At 46.5% G+C, this 19860-nt stretch overlaps 1 protein-coding gene across 1 annotated transcript; it reads left to right on the forward strand.

Annotated features, from left to right (window-relative positions):
- Positions 1–1167: 1167 nt before the first annotated feature.
- On the forward strand, positions 1168–14240 carry LOC108157766. The gene is made up of 6 exons (XM_017289948.2): positions 1168–1617; positions 7294–7967; positions 8026–8161; positions 10198–10331; positions 12515–12743; positions 12876–14240. Exons 1-6 carry the CDS (start codon positions 1563–1565, stop codon positions 12980–12982), a joined length of 1335 nt encoding a protein of 444 aa, XP_017145437.1. The 5' UTR covers positions 1168–1562; the 3' UTR covers positions 12983–14240.
- The last annotated feature ends 5620 nt before the right edge of the window (positions 14241–19860 follow it).

The following is a 19860-nucleotide window of genomic DNA, read 5'->3' on the forward strand; positions in this document are numbered from 1 at the left end:
ACTGCTGCCAGACGGAACGCGACTCGTTTGATTTATGCCTATTTCATGAGCCCGAAACGTCGCGTCGCGTCGAAACGTTTGAAGGCCGCGATACGTGTCCTTGAGCATTGTTTTTTATCTGGTATAAAAATGTCCATTAGCACATCTGCTAGATGGGAAAATAGTCACAAGTTGGGAACAGTTTTTTGTGCTAGGGAATCAGCACTTCGATCCTCTTTTTTGCGGAACCGTTTTTCCGTTCTTTGGAAGTCATTTTCGTATTCTTTTGAAACCATTTTCCTCCTCCTTCTAAATGTTTATTTATGATTTTTTGTATGTTGACTAGCGTTTTTTTTCTAGCGATTTGAGACCAAATGCGCTTGCTTTTCCTCCGATTTCCTTTTTGGCAAATGTTTGCATAGAAATTCTGAATTCTTTTCGATTTGTTCCATATCCATATGCATGGGCCGGCCTGACCTATGACCTCAGTTGCGGCATGTGGCCGTAACAGCTGTCAACGTCCACGGTCTCCTTGTCCTTGGCATGCCCATGCTCGCCCACATATTAACCTTTATGACCCGACTCTGCCGCGTTTATTTATAGGTGGTAAACGGAAAAAATTCGAGAAAACGGCAACTAGCTCAATGGAGCAACATCTGACGCTGGGTGGAAGTCTGACCGAAATAAATGACAGCATAATGCTGATGGGAATGCTACATAATGGGCTCTCGTTTCTATTTCCATTTCCATCGGCAGCAAGTGCTAACCAGGAAACAATGGGCACAATCAATAATTTTGTCTCTCCATTTCGGTCACAGAAATCATTTGCTGATGGCGAAATCGAGGTTACAGCCGCTTGCAAAAATAGAAAAAAATAGGAAAAATAGATAAAGAAACAATGTCACTTGATTGAGAATTATTCTCGGAGCAGCCACAGAAATATGGTTACAGCGGGAGGGAGGGGGAGAAAGACAAATGTTTCGTTTGTTCTTTGACCTGGGGGAAATGACAAACTCGACCTTATTAAGGGGAAACGTCGAACAAATTGAAAAGCAAACTTGTTTTGGGTAGAAGCCCTCCCAAAGTCGATATGCAGATAACCATAAATAAGACAACTTTACCTTGGTTTAACTTGAATACTTTATTAAAGCCCATTTGTTTCGCTTCTTTCGTTCTCTTTGCAGGTTGCACAAGAGGAACAAAGCCGATTTTAATGAGCTCGTGGCAGTGGCAACACATGAGCCCAGCACTTGTCCCTGCAAGCCAACTATAAACGGCAACAGGCTGGAGGTTTATGCGAAAAGTTGCAGAAAGTAATAAGCCAACAAAACACAACACAAGCCAAGGCAAATCCATGGAACAATAAAGAAGAGCCATCAAAAGACCAAAAGAAACTAACCGAAGAAAAACGCTTAAATCAGCAAAAAGAAAACTCTGGAAGGCAGGGGAAAGCTTTCCCGGGACGCGACGTAACAGGATTCCATTTCCTGAACACAGCAATCCTCATCATCGGCTGCTTGGTGATTGTTTTGCAAAGGATTACTTGTACCCGTACTCGTACTCGTATATATTATGTTGCAAACATGAAATACCCAAACGATACACGAATCATTGTGCTCATTTGCTGTTTGCTGCAAGGTGAGTGCAAAAGCATCCCATGTTCCCACACAATACAGCAGGAATGGAATAAATGGGGATACGAGCAGAACAATTTCCAGTTCAGTGGCTGCCACTGCCACAGTCACAGTGCCATGCGCGCGTGTCGACACCTTGCCAGTCAATAAAAAGCAAATTGTAACTGCTCGACAAAGTCACTTGTGGCGTTTTAACACCCAAACGCACATATGAAACCTTCTGTGCGTGTCGGAAACCGAAACCTTCCCCCTTCCCAAAAAAAAAGGAGAATGCCCCACACTAATCCGCTTCAGATGAAGACCCCATCCTGCCGCCTGCTCGTTTCACTTATTTCAGTTATTTCTCCTGTGTGCCGCATGCGGAGCGCATACAAATGAGTGAAGCATAGGCCGGAGGCCAGCGATTGCCATGAAGCCACTTGGGCCTTTCGGTCATATTCGCCTTTCTTTAAATAAAACATGATCATTTTTTTAATAGAATTTCCCTGAGCTTTATGTGCGGTATACTATGTCCCACCTATTCGCTCACCTGCTGAGAGATCTGACAATTTGTGCTTGTGTGTGTGCCAGAGTTGGCTCCATTTCGATTTGCTTACGCATCTGTCAAGTGCAGGCAAAGGAACGTGACATGACAGACACAGTTCGACTGCAGTAAACCTGCCACTTCCACATATCCATCCACCCATCCACCCATCTATCCATTCACTCAGCCACCCCTCCCCAAGGAAATCACTCACTCGTATTAAACGCCATTGACGCACGAGTACTGCAGAGGGTCGTCGCGGCACAGGCTGGGACAGTCGTGTAGGTGGCTGCATAAATTCCATTTCATTTTGCAAATATGTAATCGCACCCAAAGTGCACCTAGTAGCAGTAGCAGTAGCAGCACACACAACACACAATGCCACATCGATTTCCTCCCACCTCCACCATCCAGCAGCCTGCCTTTCTGTACCTCCCGCGTTCGTGAAACAATAAAAGAAAACTTTGGCTGCATTGGTAAATTGTTTGTCGAACGTGCCACACTCCACTCCAGTCCCTGCCATTTCCCCTTGTCTGAAACTTGCGCTGTTCTTGTGTGTTTCATTCAACTTTAAGTGGCTGCAAATGAATCGTCCGTCCAAATATTACCCATACGCCGTGAGTGCGGCGACAGTTTACATGCTTCTTGGCTTTCCCTCGTCCCCTTTGTCTGTGGCACAGCTATTGTTTTCCTTATTTTCAATTACACGCTAGCACTGCTTCTCTATTGCTCTGAATTCTGCCTTTTTCTGTCCGTTTTCGTTTCCGTATGCGTGTCGGCCTTCTCCCCTGATGAGCCAGCCAGCCATCACCTGCGGTTATTTTGATTTTAATTTGCTCGTTTCTCGCTCGTCAGTTGCTTGTCGCTGTCGGTGTTGCCGTTGCCGTTGCTCTGGTTGTTTCTATTTTATTCATAAATGTTTTGTTCGCTATCTCAGCGCACCAACACACTTGGAGCTCTAAGCACAGAGCCACACTTGCACACTCGCACACATGCCTGTCAGAGTCCCTTAGAGTTGTGCTGTCGTTTTGCTTCTCTGTGTGAGGATTTGCGCCAGATTTGTGTCAACTTGAATACATCACAAACGCTTGAACAGATTTGCCTGTTGTTGAAACTACTGTTGTTGTTGTTGTTGCTGCTGCTGTTGTTGCTGCTTCTGTTGTTGCGTTGTGGTGTGGCTGTAAACAAAAAATGCACACGCAATCGCGCAGCGGCAACGGGGCGTATGAGTATTTCGCTTTCTCCCTCTGGCTCTGTGTTGCCTTTGAAAACTGTTGCATACTTTTTTGCGCGGTTGCCGCTGCCTCTCTTGTTGAAGCATTGTTCTTGTTGTTGCCGCGCAGCCTTGTGCGGCCCATGCCCATGCCCCTGCTGCCGCACGGCTGTTGCAAGGATACCCTTTGTTGTTGCTTGGTTACTGCACAAACTAAACTAAAACTATCCCAAAGGCTTTTTCATTACAATTTTGCTTAGGTTTTTCGCTCTCAACCCCTTCTGCTGGATTTCTCTCTCTCTCTGGGATTATTCAGCTTTCGCTTCTACTGCTGAATTTTTTAATATAATTGTTTGCTTACTTATTTGGGGCAAGGCCAAATGAATGGCCAGCATTGTGAAGTTTTGCTGAGTTGAGCCCCGAAGAGTGTTTCTTAAACGCAATTAATAAACCAACGCTAAACGAAATTTAAACTGTCAATGAAACAATAAATATTCATTAGGGATAGGGACCGCAATGAGCACCATGAAAAAGGTAAGACCATAACCGAATGTCAGAGTTTTAATGAAGTCTAGACGATGCAAATGAGGCAGCAACAAAAAAACACAAGAAACCAGACCTTAATGAGCTGCCTCTCCAAGTGGCTGGCATTTCACTATCCAGGGCCTGTCGTCCTTGTTGTGTCTTTTACTTTTTTGACACTTTTCGGCAACTTTTCCCTGGCACCCTATCTCGCATTGTCTGGGGGACACTGCAGGCTTTGGACAACACTTTGGCGTCGAATGATTTGCCAGATAGCAAAGTTTACCAGCCTCTTTCCACGCCCTAAAGTGGGGCCACATAATTGCTGCGAAGGCGCAAACTCATTAGTGGTGTAAAGTTAAGCGCCATTCAACCGATCCCTCCCTCCTGCTAAACCGGTACCCGTACCCGTACTGTGCCACTGTGCCACTCAGATTTCCCATCATTGATAGCAAGTAAGCTGCTCCAACCGATTTCTGTTGCTTGCTTTATCTTCTAATGGCGGCCTTCATTATGCGCTATTTGGCAGCGCACTGTGGGTCAGTTTTCGCCCCATCGCGCCACCCATCTAGCACTCCTATATCGCTCGACCCCTCCACCCATGTCCCTCGTTTGTTTGTCTTTCTACTTTTCCGTCCTTCGGTTCGTTCCCTTCTCTTCCCATCAGTTTGGTTTCCTTTCGTTTCGTTTCTGTTTGCCAATTTTATCGAATTATGCTAAACAGCCCCACCCTCCCACAAAACCGGTGGTGGGTGGGTCAGAGAACGGTGCCCGAGGACTTAGTTAACCTAAAGGTAAGCTGCCAGGTAACCTCTGGTCGAGTGGGCGGTTGGATTGGGAATAGGTGGAGGCCTGGCATGGCCTGGCCTGTTCAAATATGCGTTAATGAGCGAAATTATCATGCATACTAAATGATATTCTAAGGCCTGCCTCCCGCCACCACTCAGTCTTATGCATATTCAATTTACATCAAGTACCCCGCGTTGCTTTGCGGATACTTTACATAATAATTTAAATATGCAACATTATTTTAGTTCAAGGAACTCGCGGGAACAGTCAGGAGGCACACAGCGAGATATCTCGAACTTTTATTCCCCAACTTTATTATTCGTTCCCAGTGCCCGAGGGCACAGTGGGTGAAAAGCAGTTTTGTACTGAACTAACTTAATAAAAACTTGTAACTTTTCATTTCCTACAATACTCCTAAGTGAAAGGTGAATTTAAGAGAATAATTTATGCAGAAACTCTCACAAAAGCCACTCATTTTGCTGGGACTTTTAGGATAATTAGTCAGTCATCTCGTTCTCTATTTCCATCCGAGTGACGACCATCTATGGTTTCCCTTAGTAGAACTGCATTCGGGTAAAGCATTGACATACCCTTTTAAATGGGATTCCATTTGGGATTCCGTTCCCCTGTAATTTAATTTCGTATTTGAATGTAGGCTTTCGTCTGTCAATGGAATGGGAGGCTAGCGGAGGGGAGTGGAGCTAAAATTCTTTGATAATATCCCCTTTGCATACCCCGAAAGGCAATTTTAATCAGCTCTCATGCAACTTTCACCCATTGTCTGCGTGTGTCTGTGTATATGTGTGAATGTGTGCCACGAGCTGCTTGCCACCAGGCCGAGACCGAGCGCTGGCAGTGCTTTGTCTCGCTTTTCCTGGGCTGCTGCCAGCCTCCATTTGGCTCCAGCTACTCTGACGGGACTTTGCTGGTTTTTAATTAACATTAAGATACTTTGTTTTGTAGCCAGAATGACATGTGTTTGCTGCAGCTTCTGTTGTCTCGGCTCCTGCTTTGTCTTGCCACGTATCAAGGCGATCGCATCTGGGGACTGAGACTGGGACTGCGCCCCGACTTTTGTTGTGCCTGCCTCGCGAGCCGCTTAATTTCATTAAGAAGCCCATTTGCTGCCTTCGGCTGACTGACATCACCGCTGACAGGCTACGCCCACGCACCTGGAGGACGCACCTGGACGACGCACCTTGACTCGTTCATCAAAGCCGCGCTGTGGCTGTCATAAAAATTGGCCAATTAAATAACGCGTGCCGCCATTAAGGCAGAGTACCAAATATTCTTGCTAATTAATGGGAAAATGTAATTACTTCAAATGAATGTGTATAACTTTGAGGGGAGATGAAACTCTACTGCAAATGTTGGTTCGGTATTCGGGAATGCATTTAAATGTTTCTTAATCACAAAATTGATAGCAGATTGCCGAAAGTTTGTTGGAAATCAAAATTGTTTATAGGACTCCCAACGCATACCACACATGAACACAAGACCACAATCATTCTGCCAATCCATTTCCATTCGACATTTCAATCCGTTTCTAGTGGCCCCCGGGAGTTGGTAAAAGTTGTGCAGCTGCAATGGAAAAGTTTTGTTCGCAAAGCCCCAGCTCAGAGACTGTCAATCTGTTTAATCCAATTCAATTGCTGATGTCTTTAAGCGGCTTCTGAAGTTCTCCCTACACTTACAGCTACAGCTGCCAATGGTCAATTAGCTGACAGCTCTGCTCCTAATGGTCAGCCATTCTTGTCCAAATATTCAAATATTTATGACGACTGGCAGGGCGGACCTAGTCCTAGAAGTAGCAGCTAGAATTCCAATTTAACGCTGAGTGAACAGCTCCGCGTTTCCTCGAAATAAACCACTAAACGACGTATTTATTCAGCGGAATGGCAAGTGACAGCAGGGATGCGGATAACAGCCAATATCCTGTGGGAGGGCGGTGGTGGGATGGCAGCTCATAATTTGTGGCCTCGCCGTGGCTCTGTTTCGCTGTAATTTTACAAAGGATTAAGCCCGATTACGCACTCATTTATTAATATTTACGAGCCGCTCGACACAGGATAACAGATAGCCATGTCGCATGGTGTCATGTCCTGGCCCATCTCCCCGTCTACCCTTCCCCCATTCCAGGGTTACTCATAAATAAGCAATTGACGATCTATCCGCTGGTCATTTTTAATTAAAACAATAATTGTGTGTCCTGGCCAAGGGTATGGGTATGGGTGTGGGTATGGACAGGGAGCACGAGGTAGAGACCACTATATATAGTATATACATAGTGGCCTTTTCTAGAGGACAAATCAATTATGCAAATTTCTCCTTCAACAGGAGCCGGAGCGGGAACAAGGCAGGCGGAAAATCTGCGCCATCAACGCCATCAACGAAAAAAAAAGACTCGACTTGACTCGACAAGGAAAACGTTGGAAATATTTTAATTTTCCTTCGCTCTTGTTATGACTGGCGCAATCCCCCTGGAGGCGAGCACTCGCTTGCTTTCGATGCGCCCTTTTCTTATGCAAATATGTGCCCCATATCCTTGGGCGCCTTGGGAGCTTATTGATTTTCGGGGCGCTGATTTCAATATTCCCCGTATTTATCCTTGTGCTTATCCTTGCCGTCCCCAGGTCTGGCCGTGGGCCTGCGCATGATCAAGGTCTCCATTCCTGCCTACAAGCTGCGGGGCGAGTCCGCCTTCCTCGAGTGCCAGTACGAGCTGAACCGCACCCACCACCTGGGCCTCGGTGGCCATGGCCTGCAAACCCACTCGGATCACAGCTACGGCCGCAACCACGACCGACCGTCTCACGCCGGAGACTTCCACTACCCGGATGGGGCGGACTCGGTGGACGATGAACGACCGCCACATCGTGGTCGGATGCACCAGGGCCAGCGACAGCATGGACAGCGCCAGCGTCAGCGTGACCGTGAGCCGATCGCCATGGGACAGTACCGCAACCCGCCGCCACTGACGCCGCCAGAGAAGTCACCCTACGGCCACAGCGTGTATCGCGGGAGTGCCGCCTCCGGGTATCTGGGCGCCCATGTAGGTGCCAGCACCCACAGCGGCGGCAGCATCAGTACCAACGGGGGCTCCATGGGCTACATGCCGGAATTCGACCGAACGGACAGCTTCGGAGACAGCGCCGAGGAGGAGGATGAGGATGAGGAGGAGCAGGCCGAGGAGGGCGAGGCCCTATACGCCATCAAGTGGTACAAGGACAACGAGGAGTTCTATCGCTATGTGCCAAAGGCCCGACCCCCCAAGACCAGCTACCGCGTGGATGGAGTCCGTGTCATTGTGAGTATCCCTCCCACCCAGAGATTATGTTTGTCCAGGCTGATTGTTCCCATTGCAGGAGGAGCTCTCCGATGCCAGTCGCGTGCTGCTGCGAGGCCTCACCCTCAACTCCACCGGCCTCTACCGATGCGAGGTCTCCGCGGAGGCGCCCAACTTCTCATCGGTGCAGGGCGAGGGCCGCATGGATATTGTCTGTAAGTAGCCGAAAATTTCAATCAATTCCGAAGCACGTTCTGCATTATTTTGTTGCACTACTCAGGGAAGCAACAACCCAGCGAAAATGTTTGTTCGAAAAATTTCGATTCAATTACAAAGGACAAAGGCAAATATTGAAAGGACAAATAGAGTGTACCCTCAAGAGGGTGGCAGATGATACCCTTAGGATGTATGCAGATTTTAGATCCTGTATCCTTTCCCCCAGGCAGTTTGTTTGCTCATTTATCTGCATGCATGCAGATGCGTTTTGAATATTATTCATGGCTATCCAATGCACATCGAATATATTCCACTCCCTTCTCTGTGCCTTTGCATATTCACACTCGTAGACCAATATACTAGAATCGTTTAAAAATCAGTTACAATTAATGAAAACCATATTTAAAAATCAGTTTGGTATTATTTTCATAGCCTCATTTCAAGCACTTATCCCAAACTGTTTTCATAACGGGCCAAACTCTGACCTGACCTTCATTAGAATTATTCCGTGAGCCATTTACTATTATTGTTTTTTGGGATAAGCTTTAGCGATTCTAATTTGAATATTTAAACTGTGTGGTCCGTTTCCTACAGCAAATCCCACGCAAATCTCTCCTGGACCTCTCCACCTCTCCTTCCACCTCGCATGAATCCCAGAATCGGATCGAGTATATTTTTGCAGCTTCAACGAGGACTCACACTCGTGCTGGCCCCTGGCTTTGGCCGCCTAATGCGACTGGGGAGCGCTGTTTGTTTGGGGGTTTTTAGGGAATGCTTTTAAAAAGCAATTCATAAGCTTTAGTTGCGCAACAGCATATTTCTGTAATCCAAGCTCGGTCTCTCTCTGTTTTTTAACGGTTTACACTGGCGCTAAACTTTTCCTGCACCAACGCTGCCCTCTCCACCCCTTGTTTGCAGTATTTTTTCCGTATTTGTATTTATTTTAAACCAAATGGCCAGCAGCAAAAAGAGAATATATAAAAATGGCAAGAGCCTCGGCCCCGTCCTCGTCCTCAGTCTGCTGGAATATCAACATGGCAGTGGTTGGGGGCAAGCGATTTATAAGTTAAAATGCCATTTTAATGGATATTTCCGCAGCCTGGCCGCTTACTCGCACAACATATTTTGTGTAGTCCTCCCCGTGTAGAGAAGGAGGACGAGGACCTTCCCCCATTGCTTTATCTGTGTGTTTTATGTTCTATTTGAGCAGCGAAAAAATATTTATTTGTATATCCCATTGGATTCGGCGGTGCCCGTGCCCGTGCCCCTACCCTCCCCGTCCAGCACCACTGGATGTGTGCTCGGCAAATATTTGCAGGGCAAAGCAAACCAAAAAAAATTGTTAATAAATTACTCGACCAAAGGGGGGCCGAAAAACGAAAGCCGCAGCAAATATTTATTGACGATTCTTTGTGGGGACTTTGAACATAGGAAACATATTCCAGTATGGAAGATAATATTAAGTGAATAGCACAATATTTATGTGAATCAGTGCTTGAACAGATTTCAGTTTATATATTTCGAAAGAGAAACTCGTCTAGCAAGAAAGTTAAGTGAATATCATAATAATGCTTCATGTTAAAAGTGGGTCGTACTTTTGTTAATTGTTGGTTAAGGTCCCAATTCTTTATGCGTGTGCAACTGCGGGTTTTGGCTATGCGTGTAAGAGCGTCACAGATAGGTTTGAGATTAAGTACTTAAGCGGGAAAATGCTATAAATCTGGTATGGCATATAGTATGAATGACTACGAACTATAGAAAACTCAAATAAACGGCTAATTTATCAACAATGGTAAGTAATATACATATCCTTCGGGGTAGTAGAAGCCAGGTAATATTTATATTAATAAGAACCTGCCATCGACAATTCGTATATATGTATTTGTATGGTTTGCTCGAACAGTGTCCAGTAGGGAATATAGAATAAATAACTGTATGACAATAAAACATTCCAAGAGGAGGCCTGTTCATATTTCTGTTTATGGTAATCAACAATCAACAATTTATATATGCAATACCATTTTGTTTCTTTCAGTTCTCCCCCGCGATGGTCCGCACATCAGGGGCCAGCAGTATCAGTATCAAATTGGCGAATATCTATATTTAAATTGCACGTCGGGGAAATCGCATCCGGCCTCGCATCTGCAGTGGTTTGTCAATGAGCAGCCGGTGAGTTTGTTAACACCAAATTTATTCCACCTGCCACCCTTTTTTTCAACATCGCCCCAATTTTCCCCCCCAAACAAATAAAGCAGATCAACATTTACCCTTTTTTTTATCGGCCGTGCACCTAAACGGTCATGCACCCTCCTCCTCTTGCTAATCAAGACCTTTCGGCAGTGGGCAGTGGGGCGGATGGGGGGAATCGGTGAAAAGAAATGTCGGAATTATGCATACAGTAAATATTTGAGCCTCTAACAACGCGGCAGACAACGACCCCCGGGGGCGGAACCGTGCAGAACCGTGCGGATCCGGGGCTGGACTCCATCCAAAGTCCGGGGGAAAGGCTCAGCTGCCGAGCAGGTTTTTGAAATTATTTCATGAACAAAAATCATGTTCCCTCGTATATTCCGCATATTCGGGCTTTCCATCGTTCTCGTCGAGCCCTCGCTTTTGGCTTTGGCATGTTTTATGGCCGAATGTTGGGGGCTTAGGTATGGAAGGTGTGTGGGTGCAGTGCAGGATGGGTCTGGGGCTGGGCCATCCATCTGGCCGAAAGCTTGCTTCATGTCTGCCAGAACCGTAGCCGGAACAGAAAATATACTGGTAGAGGGACTGAGATTGGGGGGAGAGGGAGAGGGTGGCAGTGCAGTGCATTTTATCGTCGACGTTGACTACATGGCACTCAAATTGTGTGAATCGAGGCGTTAAGGTACGAGTTAGTTCATTGTACCATGCTACCTCTCGCACTCTCTCGTTCTACCTCTCTCTTTCTGGTGGATACACCGTCCCCCTGAATGAACCTACCCCACAGCAGCTCTCGTGTTCCATTGTATAAATACGAGAAAAATCAATAAGTGCGATTAGGCACGTTTCCCGGTTTATTTGCCTTCCAACAATGGCAGCTCTCCGCCGCCGCCGCTGCGTCCGTTCGTCCTGGCCACCGCCTCACCCTTCTCAGCCGTCAAATAAATAAAATGGAGGATAAAGAACAATGAAATTGTTGAACGTTTATTTAATAACATTTGTCATGCAGTCAGGCAACGGCAACAACCCTCCAATAGCAGCTTCAATTGTCCAACATGTCTTGTATGCTTGTTCCCCTCCCACCACCTTCCAGGCAACTCTGCAATTTACAATAAAAATGTCCATCAGAATGAGGAAAATATTCCGGAAATTCACCCGAAAAACTTATAATGCCCTGGCATTGGTATTGGTCAGGCCACAAACTGCGTAGAAATACATTTTTCTGGTAGATTGCTTGGCATGCGACAGGCATTTTGAAGGCCCTCATTTTGTAGCCTGTCTGCCACGACAGCTGTTTGTTGTGTAAGCAGAGCCGTTCCCTGGCCTCCACATTTTTAATTTATACTTTTAAAATTTCCATTTTAAATTCAGGCGTTTTGTATCCGGTTCCTGCAATGGGACCCCATAAAGAAACGCCAACCAATCGGCTAACAAATGGCAACAATTTCGCTGGCAAAGTGTTGCTCCCCGCCCACCGTTCCATTCGAATTCGAATTCCCAGTCCGATTACACTCCCAGAGCCTCTCTCCCACTCAGTCCCCAACCCAGAGAACAGAGCCCAGAGCCCACAGAAGAGAACCCAATTTCCCAAGAAAATCGAAAAAGGGAAGGCAAGGAAAAGTTCAAGTTATTTATTTGAGCATTTCACATTTTTTATCAGGTCTGCACATTTTTCTTATTTATGGCAAATGATTTTATTTCTTTTCGGGCAAAGCTTAAGTGTGGACCTATAACCCCTTCGTGGGGAGCTCCACTTCCACTTCCACCTCCACTTCCGCCCCTCAGAAAGGCAGTGCACTCTGCTGACAGCAGCAAACACTGAAAGGGAGGAATTATCAAGCTCTTGTAATTGTAACCTTCAGCTCAGACTCTCCCCGTCTCAGCAGCCCCAACTCCCAAGCTCCAAGATGGGAATACAAAAGCGTCCCCTTAAGCATTTGCCAGACATGGGCCAGACACGCCCCCTGCTCGTGGCTCGTGGCTCGTGGCTGTTGCTCATACGCCGTGTGTCAACCCCTGGCCAGGGTCGGAAACTCTTCTTTATAGAAGGTGACTCCTTCCAGTCGGCAGTTCCTTAAGCTTCCTTCCGGATGCAGAACATTTAATTTCGCTCTCAGACCTTCCCCATTTAAAACTCTGCTCTCTTATTCCGTGTTCCATTGCAGATCCTGGACGAGCATTACCTGTACAAATACAACGATATCGTGCACAAACACGGGCTAATCACCTCGACGCTGGGCCTGCAGCTGCCGCTGGAGTCGCGCCACTTCCACGACGGCGACATGCGCGTCAAGTGCCTGGCCAGCATATCCCCGGTCCTGTGGAAGGGCGGCAAGGAGAGCGTACTCCAGCGGCGGCCGGGCATCATTGACAATCGGGAGGCCATGCTCCTGGGTGAGTGAACTTTGAACACGACAACTGTCAGCACTCGACTAATTCAATTCAATTGCTTTCTACATCTATCTCTGTGTGTATCTGGGTGTGTGTATCTGTGTGTGGCTGTGGTATCTGTGTGTGTATGTGTAGTGAGAAGTGCAGCTGGTCATTCGCAGAACAGTCTACTGCGCTCCCTAACCATCACCATCATTGTGGCCCGCGCGTGTCAGTGGCTACTCGGCTCGGAGCTGACCTAAGCGACCAGAGGCACGCCCCTGCCTCTGCCACCCAGACTCGTTTCAATTAACATGAATTCATTTTCAATTCAATTCAATTGCAATTGCAGAGCATAAATGGTGATTTTGTATACTTTAAGTGTAATATCCTTAGTTTTTAAGAGCAAACCGCATGAGATCAGATCAGATCAGAACGAAGAGGACAGACGACAGGGGCACTGGATCACAGGATCACCAATCAAAAGGCGAGAAATTGGGTAAATGTGCTATGGCATGTAAAAATCATTAAGAAAGCAACCAAATACATAGTATTAAAAGGCAGGGGAGTCAGCCAGCACTCAGCCACTACCTTAAAACACTGCTTAATGCAGGAGCAGGCCGGAACCGAAACTGAAACGGAGGCTAGAATACAGCAGAGCGGAATTCAATTACCAAAATTGTTGAGCAAGTGAATTCCCATCCGGAATATCATGCATCCACTCCAGACCACTCCAATCCCGCCCCATTCCCGCCCCAGCCGTGGAATCGTTGTGCGTAATTTCTGTGTAAATACTTCAATGGGAGGACTAAAGGCTAAAGTCCAAGGCAAACTCCGAACTCTTGTCCAATAATGTCTCATTGGCATCAGTTTCGAATGGGAGCTGGAACTTTGCCATAACAGATGCTAAAACTAGATAATTCCTAAAACAAAAACGAGAAACGAAAGCTGCAAGAATGAAGAGTGCAACGACATTTTAGTTTTTCGGTCTATTTATTCTGTTATTCTGGCCATTGAAGGGAATTTTAGTTTGTATTTAGTTTTGTAATTGCTTTTAACAGAACAGAACAGAAGAGAACTGTGAATATGCATGAGTTAGCCTTGCTTTCAAGAATTGTCAAAAACTATATGCACATTCCCATTGTAAGACCCCTTGAAGTACAGCTTCCTGAATAAATATGAACACTGTATAAAAGAAAAACTGGATATTATCATATATATATACACACACACACATACATACATACATATATTCATAAGGACCTCTGTTTAACTAGAACCATAAGCCATCTGTTTAAGTTGTAGCTCTATCGAGGCGAACTATCGTTTGAAAATTCAATTGACTTGTACGTAGTATTACCAAAAAAAAGAATACTTTCAAAGGCTCCCCCCAGATATAACTACTATATATAAAGATTATATGTATATGTATACAATAAACGAGGAATGACGAGACTCGACACCCGTGACCCCAGACCCCTTCTCCCAGAGTGTTTAAACAAATATAAATGTGAAAGCAAACATTGAGTTGTCGTTTCTTTATTTTTTTTTTGGTGGAACAGATACGGGTGCGGATACGGATGCGGAAGTGCTATCTGCAGGCAGCAACACGCACGCGGGCCATACAACAGTAGACATTAACACCTGTAAAACCCAAGGCGGCAACGGCAGCTCTCACGCCCTTTGGGCAAAATGTGTTAAAATCGTGGTTGCCTCTTGGAACGACAACAAAGGAGACACAACAAATTATATACATATACATACTCGTATGTGTGGCACATAAAAGCGCGCAAAGTTAAAATAACACGTACAAATTTTGTATGCAAACAAACCGCAGAGCACTCACACCCATATAAACAGATACATTCACACGTACATCCGCACATATCCAAGCAGAAGCACAGACACACATGGCCACGTTTACAGAGGCACGCACGGGATGGCCGCAAATGAAAAAATTGCGTGTAGCCTTTTAGGCGCTTTCGGTGGAAGCTCGTCTTGTTTCGCTTTTTTATTTGAGCCGGCTTCTGCTGCTGCTGCTTGTGCCACTCTCTCTGGCGGACCTCTCTCTTGGTCTTGTTCTTCGTTTGGCCAACATTTTGATGGCATACTAAACTTTATGCGAGGCACACATAAATAGAAATGCGCGCAAAAAACTTTCACAAAGCAAAGGCCAAAATAAAACAAGGGAGTTGTTTTGGCGAGATGGTCAGACGATTGAGGGGATGGTTGGAGCTGGAACACACGCAAACGCCGTGAGCCAGCCGGAATTCATGCGTGGCCAGCGGCAGTTTCCACTGGCATCCGCCTACCTATTTACCTTAGGCTGTGAGGCACCACAATTCCTAACCTCACTCAACCACCCACACGCAAGCACCTGGACCACCCATACCGCCCATAACAAACCCCTCTACACGCTCCACAGCGAGTGGGACTTCACCCATCTAATCTGGAACTGCGCTTTGGCCAGTTTGACCAAAGATTTATGTGTGCCTTGCCTTGCATAAGCGGCGCCATTTAAATGTCTGGGATCCCCGAACCCAAACCCAAACCTCTGCCAGTGCCCCCCTTTCATCTCCATCATATGTTTGGGTTTGACCGGAAGTGGGCGGGCCTGGCCTCACTAGGCGGAAATGAGAGCAAGGGGGTGGAAACGAAAAAATTTATGACCAGCGATTGCATAGCTGATAAATTTAGCTTGCACTCAACTGGGCGCGGCCCCCGAGGCAGAGAGAGAGAGAGAGAGAGGAAGAGTGAACATCACAGCGATGGTGTTGGAAATTATGACGCGTCAATTCGTGGGTGGGTTGTCAGACACCACCACCCAACCACCCAACCACACAACCACCCAACCTGCAGAACCACTTCTCTGAGAGAGAGGTGCGTGCGGAAGTGACAGACTAAATTGCAGCGGGGCTGGAACAACAGTTGCTTTTGATTAAAGTTGCATTAAATTAGCCTCCACACACAGTCTCTCCCTCTGATTAATGAGTGCCGGAAAAGTTACTGACAGCAAAACGGAGTTGCCTTTTGCTCTGTGGGCGGGGCATGGGCATGTGGCAGAGTGGCGTTGCAGTCAACATTTAATCAGTGGGAGACGCTGAAAGGGAATGATCAGTGAGCACTTTGGCTGATTGAAATTTACGGCCCGAAGATCCCAGAGTTTTTTGTCAGATTGATGGAGCCCATTAACCGGAAACCGGACAGCAGATAGAGTAATCCCATCGGAATTATGCAATTCTGTTGACCGGACTTTCAGTGATAATCATGCAGGAGCATAGCACTTGACTTTTCGTAACCTTTTAAGTGCCCTGCACCACGGGACGGCTGCATACATACATGATATTGGTCTTGACACACGCAAAAAAAAACAAAAAAAAACAACACTGACCCGGCAGCATCATGCATAATTTATGTGGCAGCCATTCCTCTTGCGCCACACTCGATGCCATGCCCGTTAAGGGCAAATCACAATGCACTTTATTGCACAACGAAATGCAACAAAATAATATGCCATTCACATCGTTTTCTCGTCGATTGAAATGGTGAAATGAAATGGCAAAGGCGAAAGGAGAGCAGAGGAGAGGAGAGAGGAGCGGAGTTGACCACTTTGGCCATTTGCATAATATTGATTCCATTTGCCAGCTTCAATGCCGTGGAATACAGCACGTAATGCCCGTTCGAGTGCACCCCACACACACCCGCATCCTCAACCATGCCAACTGGCTTTCATTCTATCGCATACATTCCCGCTGTGGACTATACAAATAAATTTCAGTGAGTTGTAACCGAATGGAATTGAGTAAATGGAAATCACATGAAATCGCCGCAGCTTCTGCCATAAGCATATGAAAGTCATGAGAGCCAACACATTCAGAGGCGCACTCGAATTGCGAATGCAAATTAAGACAGAGCCCCAGCACATCAGCTCACTTTGGGCTGATGAACTGCAGCAGCCAGAGTCGGAGCCAGAGTCAGAGCCACACACCGAGACAGGCAGCCTCCATTAGAAAAACGCATTTAGTCGATGTTCGTCAATTAGGATCCCTCCCGTACGAGAACGAAAAACGAAAAACGATAAATGCTAAAATGAGAAATGTCCGAAATGGAAGAGGATTTCAATGAAGCCGCCGTGCCTGTGGCTCCGTAATGATATTTCACCCGGATGCCAATGCCGATGACGATGCCGATGCCGATGCCAGCTGCTTCGAAACTGTTCGCAATCAAGTTGGCCTCAGATTCAGGCAGGACTGCTACCAGGACTCCTCTGCATGGCAGGATGTGTGTCGTGGCCTCCTCGCTGTGCCTGTGTCCTTCTGGCATGATGATCTTGCTGTGCCCAAAATGACACTCCCACTGGTGGCATTTGCATGCAAAACCGGCTTGTTACGTTATGAATACTCGTACCAGAGACAGGACACAGTCAGGACCATCGACCAGTGCTGCAGTAGCGTGTCTATTTACGGCCTAAATTAGCGGTCAAATGATGCACTTTGTGCTGGAAACTCGGACATGTCCATTTGGCTGGCAGCGGAGTACAGGGAGTAACACTGCCACTGACAGCACGCCTCGCGGATATTAAGCCTTTGATTGATGGCCGCGAAATGTGGTAATAGTTTTTCGGCCTGTTCCTCTGCTTCTGCCTTATCTGGCCTTAGCTGTCATCCCAGATGGTTGTGCGCCTCCTTGGGCATATGCTGTGGGCGGGACAGAGTTCCAATTAGCTGAGCACCCTGTGTGGCAAGGCACCCTGTTGCTGTAACCAGCACAAAGGCATTCACATAAAGTGGTTACAAGTATGCGGCAATTAGCATTTAGCGAGCACCACATGCCAACCACAATGGCACGACACGGCACAGGACAGCGGAGTCTCTGGCTCCTCCTGCTGCTTCTGGTAGGGCTCTGCTGCAGGGTGTCCTGTCGACATAATACTATACATACAAAAACAAGGACAACCGACTGCTTCCACAAACACCCCCTACCTCGACTAGGCAATAGAATTACGAAGTGAACAATGTCATCGGCAAAACACAAGAGCCAGCGCCATTCCCTGACCAGGAGCCTCTTTTGTTTTGCTATTCCCCATTTGGGAGCCAAACATTTTACGCCCCCAACTACTCCTGATTACTTAACTAAATATGGCAGCTTATGGCGGGGCACGACATGTCCACTAAACTCTCTGATTTAGACGATTTGCATGTACAGGCGACTCGCCTACGCTGCGTATTGGGCGGTGGGCGGATTGAAGCCGTGTGCGAGGCTCTAATTAGCTTGCCCCAAGCATTTGCAACAGAATTATTAGCGAGAAGCTGCCCAGCCGCCATTGAGAACGAACCTAATGAAGGTGAGGGCACCTGATTAGGACGAGACACAGAAGCCGCAAGCTGGACGATTGGGATGGGGACATTAACTACTGTCATAAAGAAGAAACTCAAGGTTGATGCACTTCATGACAATGACCTAAGCAATAAATGGGAATCTCAAAGCAAAACAATAGACTGTAAGCCAGAAGAGTTCTGGGAATGGAAAAGCTGCAAAAGATTTGTTCTACTTTCCAGCTTTTTCCGTTTAAGCCAGGCCCAGATTTTCCCAAATCGCACTCGCACTCTATCCCATAAAACGAGTCGTTAAGTTGGCTCAAACACAATGAAGAAAAACTTTCCTTTGTAGTCTACTTTCTACTGAGAGTTTTCTTAAAGGCTGAGTTCATTAGCATGTCGTCCCTTGGCCAATACTTTTCGTGCAACACTTCAAGGCACAGACAGGCCAATGGTGGATCTATGGTCTTATCGGGGAATTCTTATCTGGGCTACATAAATTCCTGCCTCGACTTGGGCGTCGGGAAAGTTTCTTGAGGTTTGCTACATGGGGCAACCGGCTGTGGGGGGCGCTAATTAAGACACGCAAAGTGCGGCTCTAAGACAAATGGTTCCGTAGCACGTAAGCGGCGCGTCAATCTTTGGCCCTGGGAGTCGTGGTGGTCCCTCCAATGCCGCCTCGAGGCTCAGACACTTTTCTCTCTCAGACTCCCAGCCGTGTTTTATTTCCGAAAAGTTTTGTTCCTCTCTTCACCCCGCCCTCTGCCTTCATTCGACGCCTCATAAAAAATGTCAATGAAGTGATTTATAAAAGCAGAGAAAAACCGCCCTCTCAGAGAAAAATATGCTAATGTGCATCCGTTAATCAGCGTCCACTGTCGCCGAGATGAACAGCGTTTGATAAGGCCAAGTTTTCATATTGCAAAAGGTATTCATTTGGCCGTCAGTGGGGGCTGGCCACTGGTCAGCGACTTATTAGGCAGCCTGTTATTTCGCAAACACCAAGTAGCCAACCATTTTTCGGCCCAAGCATAATGTCTTCATTGGCCTTCTCCCTTTTTGCCCAATTCGTTGTTTCGTTGTGTGTTCTTTTTTGCGTGCCTAGAGTTGCACATTAAATTTTAATGCCATATTTTATGCTTTCAGAATTTACATAAATTTATTCTAGCCGCAGAATGTGTGTCGGTGTGTATTTGTTTGAGGGGCCTAATCAAATCAAAAGAGTGACGGACCCACAAGCTTCCCTCTTCAGCTCCCTGCAGTCCAGCCATGAATTGCTAAGCAGACATGCAAAGTTTTCTGCTCGAATTGCCGGAGGTTTGACTCAAGGGTGGAGCACACGGAGAAGTCTCCCCACTCACAGATACGCTCACATACTCACATACACACCTACAAACAATCACTCATGTTTGTTTGTGTTTTGATGTGGTTAGAAAAATTGCAGGCCACGTTGCGCATACGACGCGTTGCTTGGCAGAGGGCCAAAGGACCAAACAACAACCGAAGCCACAAAACCAAGAGAAAAGTCAAGCCATGAGAGTGGATTGTTTACACACCCTTTCAAATCAATAATTTCTATGACAGTCATATGATTAGCTGCACAATTTTGCCTTTAGCTTAAGTTGTATAGTTATTAGATATTGGCGGCTCTGTTTGTTTTCTGCCCTGCTTTCTTAACAACTATTCCGAAACGTAGCACCCTTTGCAAGGGTATAACAATGTAGTCATGCTATTGGGACACAACAACCGCAAGAACCAAAATAGGAACCAAGAAGAGCCCTTGCCATTGCCATTGCTTCGGCTATAGCTTTTGCCTTTCGAGC

This window comes from Drosophila miranda, chromosome 2 (assembly GCF_003369915.1).
Source record: "Drosophila miranda strain MSH22 chromosome 2, D.miranda_PacBio2.1, whole genome shotgun sequence".
Classification (NCBI taxonomy): Eukaryota; Metazoa; Arthropoda; class Insecta; order Diptera; family Drosophilidae; genus Drosophila; species Drosophila miranda.